Genomic DNA, 22503 nt, shown 5'->3' on the forward strand with positions numbered 1-22503 from the left:
CGGCCTCCCAAAGTGCTGGGATTACAGGCGTGAGGCACTGCGCCCAGCTGAGATAACACCTTATGTAGATGCTCCAGAGTTTTGTTTATTTATGGAAATGCATAGATCTTTTAAAAAATTATTTATTATTTTTTGAGACAGGGTCTCATACTGTCACTCATGCTGGAGTGCAATGGCGCACACATGGCTCACTGCAACCTCCACCTTCTGGGTTCAAGCAATCCTCCCACCTCATCCTCCTGAGTAGCTGGGACTTCAGGCATGCACCACGTGCCCGGCTAATTTTTCTGTTATTTTTTAGAGATGGCATCTTGCCATGTTGCTCAGGTTGATCTTGAACCCCTGAGCTCAAGTGATCCACCCACCTCAGCCTCCCAAAGTGCTGGGATTACAGGCATGAGCCACTGTGCTGAAATGCATAGATCGTAAGTGTGCAGTAGGGTAAGTTTTCACGATTGTATGCACTTGCATCGTCACTGCCTAAAACAAGAAATTGAACATTTCTGTGTTCATTTCTATGTTTTGTGTTCATTTCTATTTCATGAGAGAGCTCAGGTAGCTCCCTCATGCTTCTTTCTAGTTAACTCCTCCCACCGCAAAACCGCTCTTCTGATTTCCTTCAATACGGAATAGTTTACCTATTTAAAAAATTCATGTAAGTAGAATGAACAGTATGTATTCTTTTATACTTGGTTTCTTTTACTCAAAGTAATATTTTTGAGATTTGTCTAATGAGAGCCAATACTTAGTTGTAACTGTTTGCTATATTTTCTTTGCTTCTTAATTATTTTTCTTAAGAATTTTCAGCTATAGACATCATGACATTTGTTCCCTAAGTATTTAGTATGCATTTCTAAAAAGGACATGTAAAAATTTTTTTTAATTAAACATTTTTTTTTGAGACAGGTCTCTCTCTGTTGCCCAGGGTGGAGTGTGGTGGCACGATCACAGGTCACTGCAGCCTTGACCTTCTAGGCTGAAGTGATCCTCCCACCCTAGCCTCCTGAGTAGCTGGGACCACTGGTGTGCATTACCAGACCTGGCTAATTTTTAATTTTTTCTAGAGATGGAGGTCTCACTCTGTTGCTCAGGTTGGTCTTGAACTCCTGGCCTCAAACTATCCTTCCGCCTTGGTCTCCCAAAATGCTGAGATTACAGGGGTGAGCCACTGTGCCTGTCCTGTACATTTTTTTTTTTTTTAATCAACTGAAGCAAAAGCTGCAGGGAATAAAAAGAACATTTTTTAAAGTAATCACAAGGTTGTTACTATTCCTGAGAAGTTGCTAATCATTCCTTAATACTGAGATAGCATGTTTTGTAATGATAGCTGAGAGCTGAACCTTTCCTCATGATTATGTTATTAAATTTTGGTATTTTACAGAAAAAAGCAGCGTCAGAAAAGAAGGCGGTGGCGGCCACTTCTACAAAAGGACAAGAGCAAAGTACCCAGAAGACTAAAGACATGGCTTCCCTCCCCTCAGAATCTAATGAGCCAAAGAGGAAACTTCCAGTTGGTGCTTGCGTGTCTTCGGTGTGTGTGAATTATGAATCTTTTGAAGTTGGTGCCGGACAGGTAAGTTTACGTATTGACTAGGGCTACATAGTTCATGTTGAAATCATACGTCTTTATCATGTGGCTTGGCTTTAAGTTCTTTAAATATTTATTTAACATTTATTTGGGATGTGGAGAAAATTGATTTTCTCTTAGTGAAAATTTTTTTCTTCTTCAACAGTGCTCAAAATAAGGGATTAAATGCATACAGAACGTGTTGTCTAACTTTTGAAATTGTCTCTATTTCAGTTTTCCCACCACTCGTACTTTTATAGCATCAGTCTGTTATAGCCACTAACAACAGAAGTGGCCATAGTTAAAAAATTATGTTCAGAATATACTTCAGTTTCTATGAGAGCAACTTGGCTGTATTGACTCAACTTATGTTTCCTAGTACTCATAATTCTTCCCTTGGGGAAAAAGTCTTATAAAAATTGACCAATGCTGTATTTAGTAATATGCTTTAACATACTTATATCACAGTGGCTTTTAGAGTTATTAAAAGGCTTTTAGACAGTGTTACTGTCAGGATATTTATAGTTGAGTATGTAAAGATGCATTTCTGTAAGTGAGTTCATGAAGGTACAAAATGAAATTGGATGTTTGATTTGTATTAACAGTGAAGTTTTAGAGGAATATATTCTTATGTAAGTAAATATTCCTTTACAACTTCATTTTCTTTTCTTTTTTTCCTTTTTAGAGACAGTCTTGCTCTGTTGCGCAGGCTGGAGTGCAGTGATGTGATCATAGCCCATTGTAACCTCAAAGCAAGGTTTTGGGGTTTGGGTTTAAGGGACACCTCCTACCTCAGCCTCCCAGGTAGCTGGGACTGTAGCCATGCACCACCACACCTGGCTAATTTTTTCATTTTTTGTAGAGACAGTCTTACTGTGTGACTCAGGTTAGCCTTGAACTGGCCTCAAGCAATCTTCCTGCCTTGGCTTCCCAGAGTGCCAGGATTATAGGCATGAACTACTGCATCGGGCCTGCAACTGCATTTTTAATGACTGCTGTAATCAGTAATGACTAATTTCACTGTTTGGAGAGATAATGACTTATTCTTATTTCCTTATTATTGAAGGTATTAGTTTCTTAAGGTGCCATAACAAAGTTCCACAACCTGGGTGGCCTTAAACATTAGAAATTTGTTGCCATACAGTTCTGCAGAGCAGAATAGATAGGGCGGTGGCAGGACCATTTTCTCTCTGAAACTTGGAGGGGAATCCTTTCGTGTTTCTTCCGAGCTGCTGGGGATTTGCTGGCCATCTTTGGCAGTTCTAGGTTTATAGATGCATCCCTCCAGGCTTCGTTTTTATGTTGTATTCTCCTTATCTCTTAATAGCATCTTCCCTCTGTGAGTGTCTGGCTGGGTGGCCAAATTTCCCCTTTTTATGTATCAGTCAGATTAGGGCCACCACAGTGATCTCATTTTAACTTGATTACCTTTTTAAATACCCTATTTCCAAATAAAGTCACATTATGAGGTATTGGGGGTTAGGACTTCAACATAAATGTTTTGTGGGGACACAATTCAACCCATCATATTTAACATGTAGGCAATTTCTACTTTTTACTCTTTTAAGTTGTCTAGTAATGAACATTTTAAAGCCAGTTTTCTGTGCACATTCTTTATTTCTTCTTCCAGTTAAGTTGGTAGACATAGGATAGCTGGGCCAGATGATGGATACAGTCCCTTCCCTGGGGGAGACATCAATCTGTATTCTCACTGGCAGTTTAGAAGGTTGCCTGTTGCCTCTGTCCATTGCCAGTACTGGTATTATCATTTTCCTTTAAAAATATGTAGTAGTTTCACTTTGACACCTTGATTCTAAAGAATTAATTTTTTGTGTGTATTTTCATGCAATTTTTTTTCTTTCTTGTTAGTACTTCTTACTTTCTTTTTAGTATTTCATTTACGTTTCTGATAACCCCATAGGGAAAATGGTATCACACTGTATTTCTTTGAGCACTAGTGAGGTTATTTTCTCATGTTTTTTAGACATTTTTCTTTTGTGAAGTGTTGAATTTACCTGTTTTTCTATTTGTTTTCTTTTTTCCTTTACTGACATTTATAAAATATTTACATATTAAGGTTATTAGCTCCTTGTCATGTATGTTATACATATTTCTTCCAGTTTGTGATTGTTCTTTAACTTTCTTTTTCTTCTTTTTGTTTGCTGGAACAAAACTGTCGAATTTGCAAATATAAGGGCAAGCCTAGGAATGTGAAGTCTAGACTTTGTTAGAAGGGGCAGCTTAGTGTAGTAGAAAGACAATGGATTTGGAATTAGAAGTCCCACATTTAAGTCCGCACTCTACCACTCACTGGCTCTGTGTTCTTGGGTGAGTCATGTCACATATTTGAGCTTCGCCATAGGCATAATGGTTCTTGCCTTGCCTCCCTCTTTCTGTGTACCTCTGTTGAACACTTGGATTATGCCATTCATTGTGCTTCACTCTCAAGATACTAAAGTAAAAAGACACATTTCCTGCTACTGAGAACCAAATGAAAGAGCTTTGCAAATTGTACAGTGCTATTCAGATGACTGTGTTTTCTCTTGGAGAGGCTACATGTAAGCTACTCAAAATGTGCTCTTTCAGGACAAATCATTTTCTGATGGAAAGAAACTTAACTGGAGAGGATGATAGTTATAATAATAACAGAAGTAACGCTCATTGAGTGCTTAAGCTGTGCCAAGCTCTGTGCTAACCACTTTATGTGGATTAGGTTATTTATTTTTCAATCACATGTGAGCTTGGCATGGTTATAATCCCCATTTTATAAATCAGGAAACTGAAGTGGAGCAGAGAGAGGTTAAGAAACTTGCCCAAGGTCACACAGTGAATGAAACCATGATTCAGACCCAGGCAGTTTGAGTTTAGAAGTCTAAAGTTTTAACCATATTTATAACCATAATAAATATAGTAATTCTTATAGACTATTATGCTGTGCTAGACAATAAGTAAAAGTATAGCCAGAGGATATAATAGTCTATAAAGATTTTAAAGATAAATTTTTTAGTACTTTTTTTTTTTTGTGAGATGGAGTCTTGCTCAGTCACCTAGGCTGGAGTGCAGTGGCGTGATCTTGGCTCACTGCAACCTCCGCCTCCCAGGTTCAAGCGATTCTCCTGCCTTAGCCTCCTGAGTAGCTGGGACTACAGGTGCATGCCACCACACCTGACTAATTGTTCTATATTTTTAGTAGAGACAGGGTTTCACTGTGTTAGCCAGTATGGTTTCCATCTCCTGATCTCGTGATCTGCCCACCTTGGCCTCCCAAAGTGCTGGGATTATAGGCATGAGCCACTATGCCCGGCCTGAAAATTCAAAAGAATTTTCTACTATGTGACATTGGAACAATCATCTTTTATTGTTATTTGATTCTTTCCAGGTTTCTGTTGCTTACAACTCATTAGATTTTGAACCAGAGATATTCTTTGCCTTGGGGTCTCCAATTGCTATGTTTCTCACTATTCGAGGAGTTGATAGGATAGATGAGAATTACAGCCTTCCTACCTGTAAAGGGTTCTTCAATATTTATCATCCGGTGAGTAATTGAATTTACTTTCTTTTTTAAAATCTTTTTTTCTTTTTTTAACATTTTTTACTTTTTTATAGAGATGGGGTCTTACTATGTTGACCACGCTGGTCTCAAACTCCTGGCCTCAAGTGATCCTTCCATCTCAGCCTCCCAAATTGCTAGGATTATAGGCATGAACCACTGTGCCTGGCCTTTTACTTTCTTTTTTGAAGAAGAAGATGAAGAAGCTGTCCTCTTTATCCTAATAAATTCTCATATTCGTATTTCTTGGGAATTAATACCTATCTTGATTTTATAAGATTCAGCTCTGTGTTCTAAGAGCTATAGTCTGACACTTTCCAATAAACTTATTTATCAAAAACCTTTGTTCAGGGAAATAATTCTTTTGCTTTGCTTGCAAAGTAATCTTACACACAAACTAGAAAATCTTTTCATAAGTGTCAGTATTTGAATAAGGTGTGGAGAAAAATAAAAATCTCTGGTTTGCCATGTATCCATTTTCTTACCCAGTGAAGGCATATAATTCAAAACAGCTTTCATAAATTTCTTTTATTTATTCATAAATTCTTCTATTTATAGCTTGATCCAGTGGCATATAGATTAGAACCTATGATTGTTCCAGATTTGGACCTAAAAGCTGTTCTCATTCCACATCACAAAGGCAGAAAAAGACTTCATTTAGGTAAAAAGCAAATACTATAAAAACTTTTTTTCCTGTCATTTGTAATCTGTAATGAATTATGAAAATTTTGACACTAAATCGTCTCTGAGAGAATTAATATTATTTAAGTGCCTACTATGTTCAGAACTTTTAAACTAAGAATTTGGAAGAGCTTTAACAAAGTTACAAATGAATTCTTTCTCTTTGATGGCATTCTAATTGTTGAGGTAATTAGGAGTAGGGAGAAGTTGGTAATAAGGCGATAAGATGCATAATTAGATTTTGATAGAGTTTGGTTATAAGTTTTGGAATTAGGAAGAAGAACAGTTTTTAAAGTAATGACCAGACCTTCAAGAAAGAAACTTGATGTTGTCTAAGTGAGCTGTTATTTTCTTGCTAACTAGACACGCTTTTCTGGTAGAAAAAATTCATTAAACATAATGGATTGGTGATTCCAAGTAGAATTAGGTTTCTCTCCTTCGTGTTAATGGTGTATATTAACCCTACATTTAAAAGTTTGGGTGGAAGGGATGGGAGGGGTAGAAGAGAAGGAAAAGTGATCGTGCACTCTTATGTGAAAGTGTGTTTTTTTTTTGTTTTGCTAACATGCTTTTTAAAAATATTGAACTCTTTTTTAGTTAAAATAAGACATGTGTTTGATAACTTAGAGACCTTGAATTCACACATGATTATTAGACAACAGTAGAAAAAGTGAAGGAGCAGGGGTTTCTTCATTTCTAATTTGGAGTTTAAGTTGTGGTTTTATCAGAATGTTTAATTCTCCACTTGAACCTGGGAGGTGAAGGTAGCAGTGAGCTGAGATCGTGCTACTGCACTCCAGTCTCCATGAGACTCCGTCTCAAAAAAAAAAAAAAAAAAAGAATCTTAAATTCCCAAAACCACTTCCTATTTACGGATTAGAAAAACAGTGATTTTAAAATCTCGTAGGCCTCTTTTTATTTTTATTTGTTATTTAAAATAGAGACAGGGTCTCACTATGTTGCCCAGGCTGGTCTTGAACTTCAGACCTCAAATGATTCTTCCATCTTGGCTTCCCAAAGTTTTGGGATTACTAGTGTGAGCTACTGTGTCTGACCCTGGTGTTTAAACTTACAGTAAAAAAAAAAAAGGGGGGGGGAAGCATAACAATGTGTTTACTTTTTTTTTGAGTTGGAGTCTTGCTCTGTTGCCCAGGATGGACTGCAGTGACGCGATCTCGGCTCACTGCAAGCTCCGCCCCCCGGATTCCCGCCATTCTCCTGCCTCAGCCTCTCAAGTAGCTGGGACTACAGGCGCCCGCCACTATGCCCTAATTTTTTGTATTTTTGGTGGAGACGGGGTTTCACTGTGTTAACCAGGATGGTGTCGATCTCCTGACCTCGTGATCCGCCCGCCGCGGCCTCCCAAAGTGCTGGGATTATAGGCGTGAGGCACCACGCCTGGCCGAATGTGCTTGTATTTTTATGGTATTTGAACTTCTTTTATTTGGAAAGAGGAAATTTATAGATTTTGGCTGGATCAAGTTTAGTCATTAAAAACAAAAAAAACAAAAAACAGAATAAGACTCTCCATGACATTTTAACATCTTGGTTCTTGGCTGAGGCACTCCATATATTTGACATTTAAAAGAGGAAGAAGCAGTCTTATCCTGTCTGAGAAGAGTGTTAACTTGTAATTTTTGTGAGGCAGAAGTTTACCCAGTGACTGATTAACTTGTTGTGTCATCTTAATCTCTTTAGAATTGAAAGAAAGTCTCTCTCGTATGGGATCTGATTTGAAGCAGGGTTTTATTAGCTCTCTCAAAAGTGCTTGGCAGACGTTAAATGAGTTTGCCCGTGCTCATACCTCTTCAACCCAGTTGCAAGAAGAATTGGAGAAGGTGGCCAATCAGATCAAAGAAGAAGAAGAAAAGCAAGTAGTTGAAGGTAAATTTGACATTTGAGGCATTTTCTAATACAAATGTTTTATATGAACATAATACTTAAAAGTTATATGATGATGCGTTTCCTTTCTAGACTTTTTGGTTAAATTATAGAAGCTCTTTAAAGGAAAATCTGTTAAGATAAACTGTACTGTCAATTGCGTTACTTCAAAACCCATGCCATCTTTTTTTAGTGGGTTTTTATCTGATAGTTACTGAACTTTTCCCTCTGCAATTTAAAAATTATATTGAGATTCCTAAGGCCAGAGTGGAATATCTGAGTTGAGAACTCAGTTTGTTTTAGTGTTTGCATTTTAAAGACTCACTCTGAGTTGTTTTTTTCCTGATACTGTTGTTTAACTATGTTACAGACTTGACATACAATGTGAAAGTCATTGTGCCATGATGTTTTTTGACTTTTTCAGATTCTAATCCTATTTCCTTTCTTTCTGCAATGCTTTCTCACCCCTTAATCTTCACAACTTCTCTCAGCTTGTTGGCTCTTTCTCCTCTCTCTCGGGTAACCGGCCCCTCTTCCCCTGACTCTTTGGAGAACCGGGAGTGAGCCTGGTAGCTCCTCAGGTTGCTACCTGCGTCAAGCAGTATTCTCATTGAGCCCAGAAAGTCAGCTAAAGTCAAAGGATGATGATTAAGTGATTGACTTTGATATTGAAATGGTTTAAATTCTAGCAGAAAAGGTTGTTGAAAGTCCAGATTTTTCCAAGGATGAGGACTACTTAGGAAAGGTTGGAATGCTAAATGGAGGCCGCCGAATTGACTATGTTCTCCAGGAAAAACCAATAGAGAGTTTTAATGAATATCTTTTCGCTCTTCAGAGTCACTTATGCTATTGGTAAGTGTTCTTAAATTTGGTAACATTTGAGTGGGCTTTTGGTGCTACCACGTGCAGCAATTTTAGTTTTAGTGAGATTCTTTTACTGATACTATGTGCTATGAATATTCATTTGAACTCCTATATATTCAGAATCGTTATTTTTCCTCTTTAGTTACCCACAAGATGGCAGTATGTCATCTGCTTTTGACCAAAGACCCTTGGTTCTTGCACAGTTTTTGTGGGAATGCCTTTCACAGTGGGAGTGGTAGGGACTTTGAAATCGGTCATTCTTTCCTGTATCCCTGTCACCAAGGAGAATTGCAGCACAACTGTTTAGGAGCTAATCAGTATCCATCTGGTTTTTAAGGACAGCTCTGAGATTACACTGCTTTATTACACTGAGATTACATTGCTATCATTTGCCCTTCTTAGATAGAGTTGAATAGAATAGAACCTGCATTTTCCACCATTGTGCGTAGAAGTTAATTTCTACTAATTGTCTCTTAAGTAAATATGCTTTTCCTTTTCATAGGGAATCTGAAGATACTGCTCTGTTATTACTTAAAGAAATTTATCGAACAATGAACATTAGTCCAGAACAGCCCCAGCATTGATCAAACTTCAGTTTTACTGTGTGAGTTTATTCCTTATTGAATGTATAAATTCTGAATGTTTGCATTCTCAAATCTGTTGTGTGGAGTTGATGTTGACTGATTTTGCTTTTTTCTGTTTCCTCTGAGTTTTTGTTGTCGTTTTTAAAAATTTATAATAGAGACATTAAGGAAGATAAATGGTTTGTAATTTACACTTCTGATTTATTACAGTCTTCTTTCTAAATTTACATAGAATTTGAGTTCATTTATTTTTAGTTTCTTTTTAAAATAGATTCCGAAGAATATCAGTTAGGAATTCCTTTGGCTGCAGGTTCACAGAACCCAGTTTACAATACATTAAACAAATAGAGGTTTCTTTTTATTCTGTAACAAGAAGGGTTCCTCTGTTGAATGACTTCACCAGACACCCAGAGTGCTCACATCTTCCCACTTGAATGTTGGCTCTTGCTGCCTCCTAGTTACAAGATGCCCCCGTAGTTGCAGAGACCATGCCTATATTCACAACATGAATAAGAGGGAAGAGGGGAGAGGGTAGTACTCCTCACATCTGTCACTCTCTTAATTAGGGAAGCAGAAGCTTGTCCAAAAATTTACTCATACCTATTGACTAGGCCTGTGTCTGATGTCCAGTATCTCCAGTCCGTATGAAAGATTGTAGAAGTGATATTTTGAGCGTTCCCAATCTTTATAGAGGGAAAGAATAGAGAAGGAGGTTAAGTCTGTGATGGGTCCGCCGACCTGCAACTCAGCCACACTCTGTATTCCTAACTGTCCTCCTGAGACACCAGATACCTGTTTTTCCTTACTAGATTATGCATCACTTTTAAAAATAACTAATGTGTTTTTTACAAAGTTAGAAATTTTAAAGCCTTTGAAAGAACCAGATACAAAATGCTGAGCTCTAAGTTACTGAAATCAAAGGAAGTTCCTGCCATTTTTGGTTTTCTAATTGTAAGTGGTAGATGAACATTCCTTCAGCCTCATCTTCTGCCTCCTCGTTTTAGAGAGGTTATTACTTTTAGTAGGGTTTCCTTAGAGAAATTTTTTTGGCTCCATTTCCAAAATTAAACTTGTAACAAAGTAAAAGAGAACTAAAGTGTAGGCCAGGCATGGTGTCTTACACCTCTAATCCCAGCACTTTGGGAGGCCAAGGCCCGCAGATCACCTGAGGTCAGGAGTTTGAGACCAGTCTGGCCAACATAGTGAAACCCCGTCTCTACTAAAAATACAAAAATTAGCCGGGTGTGGTGGCGGGTGCCTGTAGTTGGGAAATGCAAGGCCAGAAGTGAAAGATTGCTCTCCCATAACTCACCCCCAACCTCCCTGCCCGAGACAACCAGTGTTCCAAGTTTTGTGTATCCTTCCAGATATCTGTTAACATATCACACACACTTTTAAGTTTTTCTTCTTTAAAAGACAAAAGAGACTGGGCGCGGTGGCTCACGCCTGTGATCCCAGCACTTTGGGAGGCTGAGGCAGGTGGATTACTTGAGGTTAGGAGTTCAAGACTAGCCTGGCTAACATGGTGAAACCCTGTCTCTACTAAAAATACAAAAATTAGCCGGGCGTGGTAGTGGGCGCCTGTAATCCCAGCAACTCAGGAGGCTGAGGCAGGAGAATCGCTTGAACCCAGGAGGTGGAGGTTGCAGTGAGCTGAGATTGCGCCACGGTACTCTGGCTGGATGACAGAGTCCATCTCAAAAAAAAGACAAATGATAGCAAAATTGACACACCATTATTACCTTTGTATCTTTGAGATTGTCCCATATCTATCCATCCATCCATTCATCCATCTGTCTGCCCATCCATCCATTCATCCATCTGTCCAGTATCTGTTGAGCACCTTACTTAATAAGTGCCTGGTGCTATTTTAGGTATTGGGCTTCACAGCAGTGGACCAAAGCCTCTGCCCTCAAGGACTTTTTTTCCTCTAATGGAAGGCAGACAGCACGTGGACAATTGAAATGTACCACATGGTAAAGATTGAGCAGCTGGACAAGGAGGAGAGGAATTCATTTGGGATGGGAGCAAGTTGTTATTGTATATAAGATGGCAAGGGACCCCCTTCACGGGCAAAGTGTCATTTGAGCAAGTGAGCCAGATGGATATCTGGAGGAAGAAGACCATTTCAGGTGGAGAGAAAAATCTGGATCAGACTATGAGAGTGACCTTGTTCTTTTTATGTATTCTATTGACTATTGCACCATATTTGCTTAACCAGTCCCTACTCATGGGCATTTCAGTTATTCTAATCTTTTATTAGTGGGAACAGTACTACAGTGATACATGATATTTTAATAGTTGCATTTCATTCCATTTTATAGTTCTTGTATTAAAATACTTAATTTTACCCCATTGTTGGGTGTTAGGTGATTTTCCAAATTTTCTCCATTATAAATAACTCTGATATGTAGTTTTACATACTTTTTGCCCATCTCTGTTTGCTTTGGATACATTCTTAGATGTAGTGTTCTTATTTCTGAGAATATTGCATATTTTTAAGAGATTTTTGGCCGGGTGTGGTGGCTCATGCCTGTAATCCCAGCTTGAGAGGCCGAGGCAGGCGGATCACTTGAGGTCAGGAGTTTGAGACCAGCCTGGCTGACATAGTGAAACCCCATCTCTACTAAAAATACAAAAAAATTAGCCAGGTGTGATCTCACCTACTTGGGAGGCTGAGGCAAGAGGATCACTTAAAACCCAGGAGGTGGAGGTTGCAGTGAGCTGAGATTGCGCCACTGCACTCCAGCCTGGGCAATAGTGCAAGATTCTGCCTCAAAAAAAAGAAAAGCTTTTTGATCCCTACATTTTGCTAAATTGCATTCCAGAAAAGTTGCTCAGTTTTCATATTTACCATCGGTATGTAAAGGCCAGTATTCTTGCACTCTTGGAAGTAGTGGGTATTACTGATTTTTTTTTTAATATATATTTTTTGAGATGAAGTCTCACTGTCGCCCAGGCTGGAGTGCAGTGGCGCATCTCAGCTGACTGCAAGCTCCGCCTCCTGGGTTCGTGCCATTCTTCTGCCTCAGCCTCCTGAGTAGCTGGGACTACAAGTGTCTGCCACCACGCCCGGCTAATTTTTTGTATTTTTTTTAGTAGGGACAGGGTGTCACCATGTTAACCAGGATGGTCTTGATCTCCTGACCTCGTGATCAGCCCACCTTGGCCTCCCAAAGTGCTGGGATTACAGGCGTGAGCGCCCGGCCGGTATTACTGATTTAAAAATTTTTTTTGCCAATTTGGTAGCCAGAAATTGTTATAATGCCATTTTTACTTACTTTTCTATTACTAGTGAAGTTGAGCTCTTTGGGTGTATCTTAACTGGCTGATTATGTTTCTTTTGTCAGTTGCCTGTTCTTGACCTTTATACATTTTCTTGGAGATATGGGGTAGGGTCCTTTTCTTTCTTACGGATTTATAAATATGATATTTAAGGATATCAGCCTTTGTCATTGCAAATATTTTTTCCCAGTTTGAAATTAGCCTTTTAGTTTTCCTTATACTTTGGATTTTTTTTGGCGGAAGTTGAGGGGAGCATGTTTTAAAAACACGTAGCCCTACGCTGGGCACGATGGCTCATGCCTGTAATCCCTGCATTTTGGCAGGCCGAGGTGGATGGATCACCAGAGGTCAGGAGGTTGAGACCAGCCTGGCCAATATGGAGAACCCCAGCCTCTATTAAAAATACAAAAATTAGATGAGAGTGGTGGTGGGCACCTGTAATCCCAACTACTTGGGACGCTGAGGCAGGATAATTGCTTGAACCCAGGAGGCAAAAGTTGCAGTGACCCAAGATTGTGCCACTGCACTCCCACCTAGATGACAGAGCGAGACTCGTCTCAAAACAACAACAACAACAGCAGCAGCAACAACAACACCATAGCCCAGTCTTTTATGATTAGTTTTTAGATTTTTACATTTATTTTCTTTTAGTTCTTTTTTTTTTCTTTCCCATTTGGCTTTGTAATTTAGAAGAGTAACGTGTAGAAAACAATTTAACTTTTTTCTTACATAATCATTTCTGTCTGTGCCATATATTGAATAATGTACCCTTTTGTCATTGGTTTGATGTTTTTATCATATGCCAAATATTTTGCTGTTGTTTGACATTTTAATTAATATTTGTTTCCTAGGCTTTCTCATCTCTTCTAGCGATTTATTTGTCTATGGTACTTCATTGATTTCAAGTCATATATTTTCCACATTTTAACATCTTTAAATTTGTAATGCATCTTAAAATCAGCTGCTGGGGCTGGTGCAGTGTCTCATACACTGTGGGAGGATTACTTGAGCCCAGGAGTTTGAGACCAGCCTGGGCAACATAGTGAAACCTCATCTCTTTAAAAAAAAAAAAAAAAGAGAGAGAGAAAGAAAATTTAAGTCAGCTGTTGTCTTAACGGAAGCTGAGTTCTTTATGAGAAGCCATACATTTTCTTCTGCTGGTTACTGGGGGAAGGGCTTTACCAACCTGCCTCTGCTTAAGCTAATTTCTCTGCTTGAGATTTTTTAGGACTATGCTGATAGTGTGAATTCAGCACCCAGAATTTGCAGGGATTATCAGTTCAGATATCGGAGTTTTTATTCCCATTTTCCATTGTCAAGGAAGAGTAGTGCAGGCCTCTTTGCCATCCCTTATGCATATAGTTGCTTGTTTTTATCCCGCACTGAGACTATAGATGTTTGGTACCCCCACTTTTTGTGAGGGCTTTTCCTTTGAGACTTCCTTTCTGGGCATCTTTTTATGGTACATAACAGTGAAGTGTCACAATCGATGGTGTCTTAGATTTGGTGAAATATGGTGTTTTAATAATTGTAATTTTATGCATAATATCTGGCAGTAGAAGTTCTCAGTATACCATAGTCTTCGCAGTTATCCCAAATGAAGTTGGAAATAATTGAAGTTCCCCTGACGCTCTCTACCCCAACAAAACAAAGCAAAACAAACAAAACCAAAAGAATAGTAATTCTAGGATTTTGCCATCACCTTTTATGAAAAACTCAGCAAGAACCTTCTATTTCACATATGATTCGTTCACTGTAATTGTTTTATTTATTTTTTCCTATACTTGGCTGTAAAATTTAGTCAAGAATTTAAGTTTCTAATACTGTACTAATATCGTAAGATAATCCATTTAAAATGTTAACAGTCATTCTATACATGGTTCCTTCAAGCTTAGAGCAGTTTTGCTGAATGGTTGTTTTATGTTTATGTCCTTTTAAAGATTGTTCTTTGAAAAGCCTCATAGCCGGGCGCAGTGGCTCACGCCTGTAATCCCAGCACTCTGGGAGGCTGAGGCAGGTGGATCGCCTGAGGTCGGGAGTTCGAGACCAGCCTGACCAACATGGAGAAACCCCGTCTCTACTAAAAATACAAAATTAGCTGGGCCTGGTGGCACATACCTATAATCCCAGCTACTAGGGAGGCTGAGGCAGGAGAATTGCTTGAACCTGGGAGGCGGAGGTTGCGGTGAGCCGAGATCGTGCCATTGCACTCCAGCCTGGGCAACAAGAGCGAAACTCCGCCTCAAAAAAAAAAAAAAAAAAAAAGCCTCAAATTGGCCAGGCGTGGTGGCTTATACCTGTAATCTTAGCACTTTGGAGACTGAGGCAGGCAGATTGCTTGAGTTCAGGAGTTTGAGACCAGCTGAGCAACATAGTAACACCTCATCTCTACTAAAAGTAAAAAAAAAAAAAAAAAAAAAAAAAAAAAATCACTGGGGGCATGATGGTATGCACCTGTAGTCCCAGCAACTTGGGAGGCTGAGATGAGAGGATTGCTGGAGTTCGGGAGATTGAGGCTGCAGTGAGCTGTGATCACACCACTGTACTTCAGCCTGGATTGTAGAGTGAGACCCTGTCTCAAAAATAAATAATTAAATAAAAATTAAAAAGCCTCAAGTTAACATGGCAGATAACTAATTTTATTTTTCATTAATATTTTATTTTAGCCGGGCGCCGTGGCTCACGCCTGTAATCCCAGCACTTTTGGAAGCTGAGGCCGGCGGATCACGAGGTCAGGAGTTTGAGACCAGCCTGGCCAACATGGTGAAACCTTGTCTCTATTAAAAATACAAAAATTAGCCAGGCATGGTAGCATGCACCTGTAGTCCCAGCTACTCGGGAGGCTGAGGCAGGAGAATATTTTGAACCTGGGAGGCAGAGGGTGCAGTGATCCAAGATTGCGCCATTGCACTTCAGCCTGGGCGACAGGGCGAGACTCTGTCTCAAAGAAGAAAAATAAAATAAAATACCTTATTTTAATTTTTCGAGAAGGGGTCTCACTCTGTCACCCATCTTGGAGTGCAGTGGTGTGATCTTGGCTCACTGCAACCTCTGCCTCCTGGGCTCAAGTGATCCTCCTAACTCAGCGTCTCGAGACGCTGGGACCACAGGTGTGTGCCACAACGCCCGGCTAATTTTTTTATTTTTTGGTAGAGACGGGGTTTCCCCAAGTTGCCCAGGCTGGTCTCAAACTTCTGAGCTGAGATGATCCCCTTGCCTTGGGAGATGATCCACTCGCCTTGGCCTGCCGCAGTGCTGGTATTACAGGAATGAGCCACAATACCTGGCCATAACTAACTTTAAATTGTGTCTTTTACTCTCTGTACTGGCTTTGCTATGAAGATTATCATGCTGGTTAATCTTACTGAGTGTTTCCTGGGCACTCTTGTCCCTTTGGAAGGCCTGTCTGAGGACTTGCTCGCAGGCTGTGCTCTTTGGAGGCGGTTTGCAGTGTTTGTCAGTAAAGTTGAGCACTGGTGGATTGTCCGTTCTTTTTTTTTTTTTTTTTTTTGAGATGCAGTCTTGGTCTGTCCCCAAGGCTGGAGTGCAGTAGCGCGATCTTGGCTCACTGCAAGCTCCGCCTCCCGGGTTCACGCCATTCTCCTGCCTCAGCCTCCTGAGTAACTGAGACTACAGGCGCCCACCACCATGCCCGGGTAATTTTTTGTATTTTCAGTAGAGATGGGGTTTCATCGTGTTAGCCAGGATGGTCTCAATCTCCTGACCTCGTGATCTGCCTGCCTCGGCCTCCCAAAGTGGTGGGATTACAGGCCTGAACCACTGCACCTGGTCAGTTGTCCATTCTTTTGCTTAAGAAAAGACAACGATGCATTATATTTGACTGTAAATTTGTAAAGTTCACTTATGTTTTTGTTTTTGTTTTTTTTTCCCCTTTTTAAGACTTTCTTGTCTGCACAGAAAATCCCGGTACAACTTCCAATGCTGAGAAAATCCTCAGAGGACGTTCCCACTTTGCTCCTGTGATGGATGACAGAAGAGCGATTCATCAACAATTGCTCAGCCACAATCCTCGGACATAGGGATTTAAAAGACAGTACACAGAACTAAGACAGTGAAAAAAATCAGTACCACATTTGGACAGTATCGGTGAGAAAACGTAATTATAAAAATGATGCCATGACAAATTCCACAGATCAGTTTAGTTGTATAGTTGTTAAAGTTATATGTGATATCAATGAAGAAATATTTGTAGCATGTAAACGGTTATTTCTGTTTCTTAAGAAGTATTGTTAGTGGGCTATTAAACTTGAATTTTTCTTTTTATTAATGCAGTATGTTTTTTTTTATTCAAGTATGAACTTGTTCAGAAACTATAGTAATATGATTTTTAAGAGATTTATGTTCTACTTTAAATGTGAATTGTACTTCTGAGCTGCCTTAATGCAAGATCATTTATATTTGTTAAGAGGAAATAATCAAGATCACTCATATCCCAACTGAATCTGAGGTTTTATAAATCTCTCAAACTATTGCTGAGAGCCTGATTGTGGAAGGAAGTGAGATGCACCGTATTTTCCAGAAGTCCTGTGAAGCGCTCTCCTAGCATGTCCATTTCCAGGAGGAGAAGTGAGCAGATGAGAGGTTTTCCATTTTGTCATCCAAGGTAGCTGTGCAATTGCCTTGTTGCTGAAGTTCCAATAATGTGAAAACCAAAGTAGAGGGTTTTTTTTCTTCTTCTTTTTGCTTTGTATTAATTTCACTTATACCAAAGTGTTTGAAAGTATGAAATGTATTGCTTCTGGGCTATATAAGGCTACTTCATGACAAGACTGCTTTGTAATATTTCATTTGTTTTACTATAAATTCAAATTATCTAAATATTTTCCTAATACTACATGGGAATGCTGATTTTCTTTTGTTACGTAGTGGAAATATTTTGCATTGTTTACATAGTTCTCATGGAACATGGAAATTTTTGAAAGTGATATATGATACACATTTTTTGTGTATATATTCTAATTAGTGTGAATAAAGCAGTAACATTAATGCATTTTTTTAAGCAGCAAACTTCTGTATTTCTCTTGTCTTCCTTAAAAGTATCCCCATGAACTCAGTGTTTATTCCCTTTGTATTGTGAGTATCTGCTTATATTGTCAATACATAGTGTTAGCATTGGCTCCTAATGGTAGAATTAGAATAGCAAAATTTTAAGAACTGTAATTGACTCCGGACAACATAGATTTCAGCCACCTCATTCTACAGCTGAGGCCAGGACACTAAATGCCTTTCCCAGACTGGGTAGTGGCAGATCTGGGATAGAATATGGTTTTCTTGATTCCCTTTCAGCCTTCATTTCTCTCTCTCAGGACTACTACTTTTTAATTAATTTTCACCTAACTTCCCAATACTGATGAAATAAAGAAACGAGAGGATTATTTATATATATTTCAATAAAATCCAGTTTGATTTTTCAATTTACATCTGGTTTTGTTTGTGTCATTCAGCCTGTCTTCTGAGTAATGGGCAGAGAAGGACCAGGGTTCGTAGAAAAAGCATATGGCAACTAAGTGGCAGCAGTCTTGCCCTTTCCTTTTCATACTTGAGGAAACAGAAAATAGAATTTTTGAGTGATTCTGCCTGTGAATATATACATACATACATACAGATATGCGTATGTATGTATGTATTACTATTCAGTCTCTTAAAAAACAAAAAAACAGTAGGTCCCCTGAGGGCAGAGTCAATGAACATATTGTTCACTGTTGTAACCACCTTGCAGGATTTCAGTCTATAGGTGAGAGTCCAGCTGCTAAGTGAAGCTTGACCTCTGCCTCTTCCTCAGGAGCAGCTCATCCCCTGACAACCTCCCCTCCCAGCCCCTAATCTGGTTTAATGCCCTTCTTTTCCGGAGATAAAGAAAGTCATGTCTCTAGTTATTCCAGAAATGTTTCATGTGTAGAGTTTGGCACAAAAATTTAAAGGCACCAGCATCTGAAATCAAAGGTGAAAGAGTCGTCACAGTACTGATGAAGACACCGAGGCCTCGTCTGCTGTGTTAACATGCTGTATGACAAGAGGACCCTGCTTTCCAAGTCTGCTGGACATGTGTGCTTCTTGAATCCAACCAGACAAACATGTTTTCTCAAAACCACAGTATAAGACAAGGAAACTGCACAGATTCGAGTGATTTTTGAGGTAAGTATGTTATTGGAAAGGTGTGACCTATATAGAACCTTGAACATGAAAAGGAGGAGATGCTGCTATCTTGGCAGGGATGATCATGTATTTGAAATAGTAACTCACAGCATTTGGCCTCATGATAAGAGTACTGAAGATTATCCCAGAAAACCTAGGATGATACTGGTATTTATAGTACCATTGTTTCAAGTTTTTATGACTTGAGGCATCTATCTTAATGCTGTACTTTAGTGTTTACCAAGCAGCTTTCTGGCGGAAACTTGAACTGCAGACACTGAGTGTTTTGGTTTTCCTCTAAGTTATAGTTCTCATTGTAACTTAATAAGTTGGCATTCCGGCTTAGTTTGAGTCGGTTTCCCAGGGCTGGGTCCTCAGAGGAGAGTGGTTAGAATTCAGTTCGTCTTTGAGCTGGGGTGCTGACATTGTGTTCCTGCTGTTGACTGTCTCCCTGCAGTGCACAGGACGGACTGTCAGCTAACCTGTCTTCATGACATTTCTGTAATACTTCTCAGGGGGTTATCAGTCTTATCCTGGTATTTCATCTCCTAATTGAGCTTACCAAAACTTAATCGCATACTAAAGAGCTCTGGTGTCCACCTACTTTTATTTGTGTCCAAGCTCTATTTAGCAATGAATCCTTCGGCAAGATCTTTCCCTCAAGCTCTCAGCAAAGTGTTTTTGTCTTGTTTTTGCTCAGTTTCCTTTGTCATTAAATTCCTCAACCTCATAGAAGAGTTGTGAGGATTAAACAAAAATATGAATAAAATACCTATCGTGGTGCTCAGCACACAGTGGGCACTCAGAATGTTAACTGATTATTACTATTGTTGTTCTTTTACCATGAGCACTTGAGTCCGGGGATGACCCAGGCCTTCATTCCAGGCCACCACCACTTCAGTCTTCCCTGGGTCGAGCTTTAGCCAGGTTTTTTGTTTTTTTTTTTTTTTGAGACAGAGTCTCGCTGTGTCTCCCAGGCTGGAGTGCAGTGGCGTGATCTCGGCTCACTGCAAGCTCCGCCTCCCGGGTTCACGCCATTCTCCCGCCTCAGCCTCCCGAGTAGCTGGGACTACAGGCGCCCGCCACCACGCCCGGCTAGTTTTTTTTTTGTATTTTTAGTAGAGACGGGGTTTCACCATGTTAGCCAGGATAGTCTCGATCTCCTGACCTCGTGATCCACCCGCCTCGGCCTCCCAAAGTGCTGGGATTACAGGCTTGAGCCACCGCGCCCGGTCAAGGCCAGGTTTCTTGTGGTTGAGCCCTGCCAGGGAGAGCACCTTAGAGTCTGCTCACAGAGGCCTCTCAGATATCTGCAGAGGTGTCAAGTGCGTAAGTCTGCAGGAGGCACAGTCATTGGAAAGGGGTGAGGAGCTGTGGAACAGGTGGGCTAGGTGGCATGTGGGGAGGTAATGCTTACTTCCATGCAAGTCAGTGGGGCTCTTATATAACACTTTTGGATAACTTGTTTGCGCTCTGATTCTCTACTTTAAACTCATTTTGGGATAAGGATCAAGAAAACACTTCTTTTTTTCTTCCTAAATTCTGCCCTCTTTTCTCCCTGATACCGTTTCCAGCGGTAAAACAGCAACTCTTGGCCTGGTGCGGTGGCTCACACCTATAATCCCAGCACTTTGGGAGGCCGAGGCAAGCAGATCACGAAATCAGGAGATCGAGACCATCCTGGCTAACATGGTGAAACCCTGTCTCTACTAAAAATACAAAAAATTAGCTGGGCACGGTGGCACATGCCTGTAGCCGCAGCGACAGGAGGCTGAGGCAGGAGAATTGCTTGAACCCGGGAGGTGGAGGTTGCAGTGAGCTGAGATCTCGCCACTGTACTGCATGCAGCCTGAGTGACAGAGCAAGACTCCGTCTCAAAATAAGTAAATAAAAAATAAAACAGCAAGTCTTGCAGATTTCCCAAATGTATTGGTCCCATAGAACAATGAAAATAATGTCATGTTGTTAACACCAGTGGGAGTTTGGGAAATAATTCCAGCTCGTTGTTTAATACTTCTTTCAGCTTCAGATCAAGTGAAATTAGTTTCATATATGAAATTGTATGATGACACATAAAACAGGCCAGTTATTGAGGACACATCCATGAGATAGTGGGCAATGCTACATATTTATTAGTGGTTGTGCTCCCGTTCAGGTTCACAGACTGGTGGGATTGGTGTAGTTGGGATAACCCACCATGTTTTTCTTTCATTTCTTGTATTAAAGAGTGATACTCTTTAATACTCATCTTGAATTGTTATCCCCATGTGTCAGGGGAGGGACCTGGTGGGAGGTGATTGGATCATGGGAGCTGTTTCCCCATGCTGTTCTCGTGATAGGGAGTTCTCACAAGGTCTGATGGTTTTAAAAGTGGCAGTTTTCCCTGCTCTCCTGCCACCTTGTGAAGAAGGTGCCTGCTTCCCCTTTGCCTTTCATCATAATTGTAAGTTTCCTGAGGTTTGTCATGGTTGTAAGTTTCCTGAGGTCTCCCCAACCATGCAGAACTGTGAGTCAGTTGAACCTCTTTTGTTTATAAATTGCCCAGTCTCAGGTAGTACCTTGATAGCAGTGTGAAAACAGACGAATACAGTCAGGGACCTAAAAGACAGGTAAAGAGGCCGGGCGCGGTCGCTCAAGCCTGTAATCCCAGCACTTTGGGAGGCTGAGACGGGCGGATCACGAGGTCAGGAGATCGAGACCATCCTGGCTAACCCGGTGAAACCCCGTCTCTACTAAAAAATACAAAAAACTAGCCGGGCGAGGTGGCAGGCACCTGTAGTCCCAGCTACTCGGGAGGCTGAGGCAGGAGAATGGCGGGAACCCGGGGAGGCGGAGCTTGCAGTGAGCTGAGATCCGGCCACTGCACTCCAGCCTGGGCGACAGAGCGAGACTCCGTCTCAAAAAAAAAAAAAAAAAAGACAGATGTGGCCAGGTGAAGACGGAAAAAGGACAGTGCACCTGTGGAAAGACACGAGGTGGGAAAGAGCATCACAACTTGGGCAACTGAAGAAATTAAGTTGTTAAGCACAAAATGCAGAGAGAGCTATATGAATGCGTTGAGTGTGATTTTCATTAAGCAGTTTTTAAAGAAAGCATTTCTAATGGTGCTTTTATTTTTGCAGCCACTTAATAACATTCACTCTTGTTGAAAGAAGCACAGTTTGGAATATTGCAAAGTGCTTGCTACCAGCTAAGATGCATTATTTTCCTATGCCGCTCAACACCTGTGCCCAGCTGTTTCTTTGAGGCCAATCTGCTCCTCTTTTCAGGGTATATTTACTAGTCAGGAGTTGTAAAACTATTTTGAGGAGCGCTTCTGACCCCTCCAGCAACTTCAAGTGAAGGAAGCTGTTGTAGTTCCCTGGCTGTTACCTCCTGGAAGAGAGCTGGGGAGGGAACTCATGCGTTTTGGGTGCTGACTGTGTCTTAGGCGCTGCACAAGCTCTAGCTCTTGTGTGTAATCTTTACAGAGGCGATTGAGGGCGTTGTCATCGTTGTTTTACAGAGGAGAGAAGCAAGGCTCATAGAAGCTCGTCATCTTGCCGAAACCCACACAGTTAATGGCAGGGCAGAATAAAGCAAGCGTGCTTGTGCCTCAAACATAAAAATAAAGGGAAACCTCTACTATAGAAAGATGTATTTTCAAATACTTGCAAATTGCCTGCCTCTTGTTGCAAACACAGTCAAAGCCCATTTTAATTTTTTTTTTTTTAAATGTGGGAGTAAAGGCCTTATGTTAATGAAGATTCCCAAATTGTTCTAAACAGGATAAAGGCCAGGCATGGTGGCTCATGCCTGTAATCCCAACCCTTTGGGAGGCTGAGGTGGGAGGATCACTTGAGACCAGGAGTTCGAGACCAACATGGGCAACATAGCAAGACCTTGTCTCTACAAAAAATAAAAAACCAAATTCGCTGGATGTGGTGGCACATGCC

General features: G+C 40.4%; 1 protein-coding gene across 4 annotated transcripts in view; it reads left to right on the forward strand.

Annotated features, from left to right (window-relative positions):
- The window catches only part of SEC23IP (SEC23 interacting protein), a 51294-nt gene extending 33443 nt beyond the window's left edge, over positions 1-17851 (forward strand). Inside the window, exons 13-19 of one of the 4 annotated variants that reach the window (XM_001100615.5) lie at positions 1382-1573; positions 4947-5102; positions 5676-5778; positions 7497-7682; positions 8369-8531; positions 9046-9147; positions 16313-17851. In XM_001100615.5, the coding sequence (XP_001100615.3) occupies positions 1382-1573; positions 4947-5102; positions 5676-5778; positions 7497-7682; positions 8369-8531; positions 9046-9127 (882 nt within the window). In that variant the 3' untranslated portion in view covers positions 9128-9147; positions 16313-17851. The remainder of the gene's footprint in view (positions 1-1381; positions 1574-4946; positions 5103-5675; positions 5779-7496; positions 7683-8368; positions 8532-9045; positions 9148-16312) is intronic. The other 3 variants (XM_077947642.1, XM_015148325.3, XM_077947643.1) reach the window with 3 other exon arrangements.
- Positions 17852-22503: the final 4652 nt, after the last annotated feature.

Source organism: Macaca mulatta, chromosome 9 (genome assembly GCF_049350105.2).
Source record: "Macaca mulatta isolate MMU2019108-1 chromosome 9, T2T-MMU8v2.0, whole genome shotgun sequence".
Lineage (NCBI taxonomy): Eukaryota > Metazoa > Chordata > Mammalia > Primates > Cercopithecidae > Macaca > Macaca mulatta.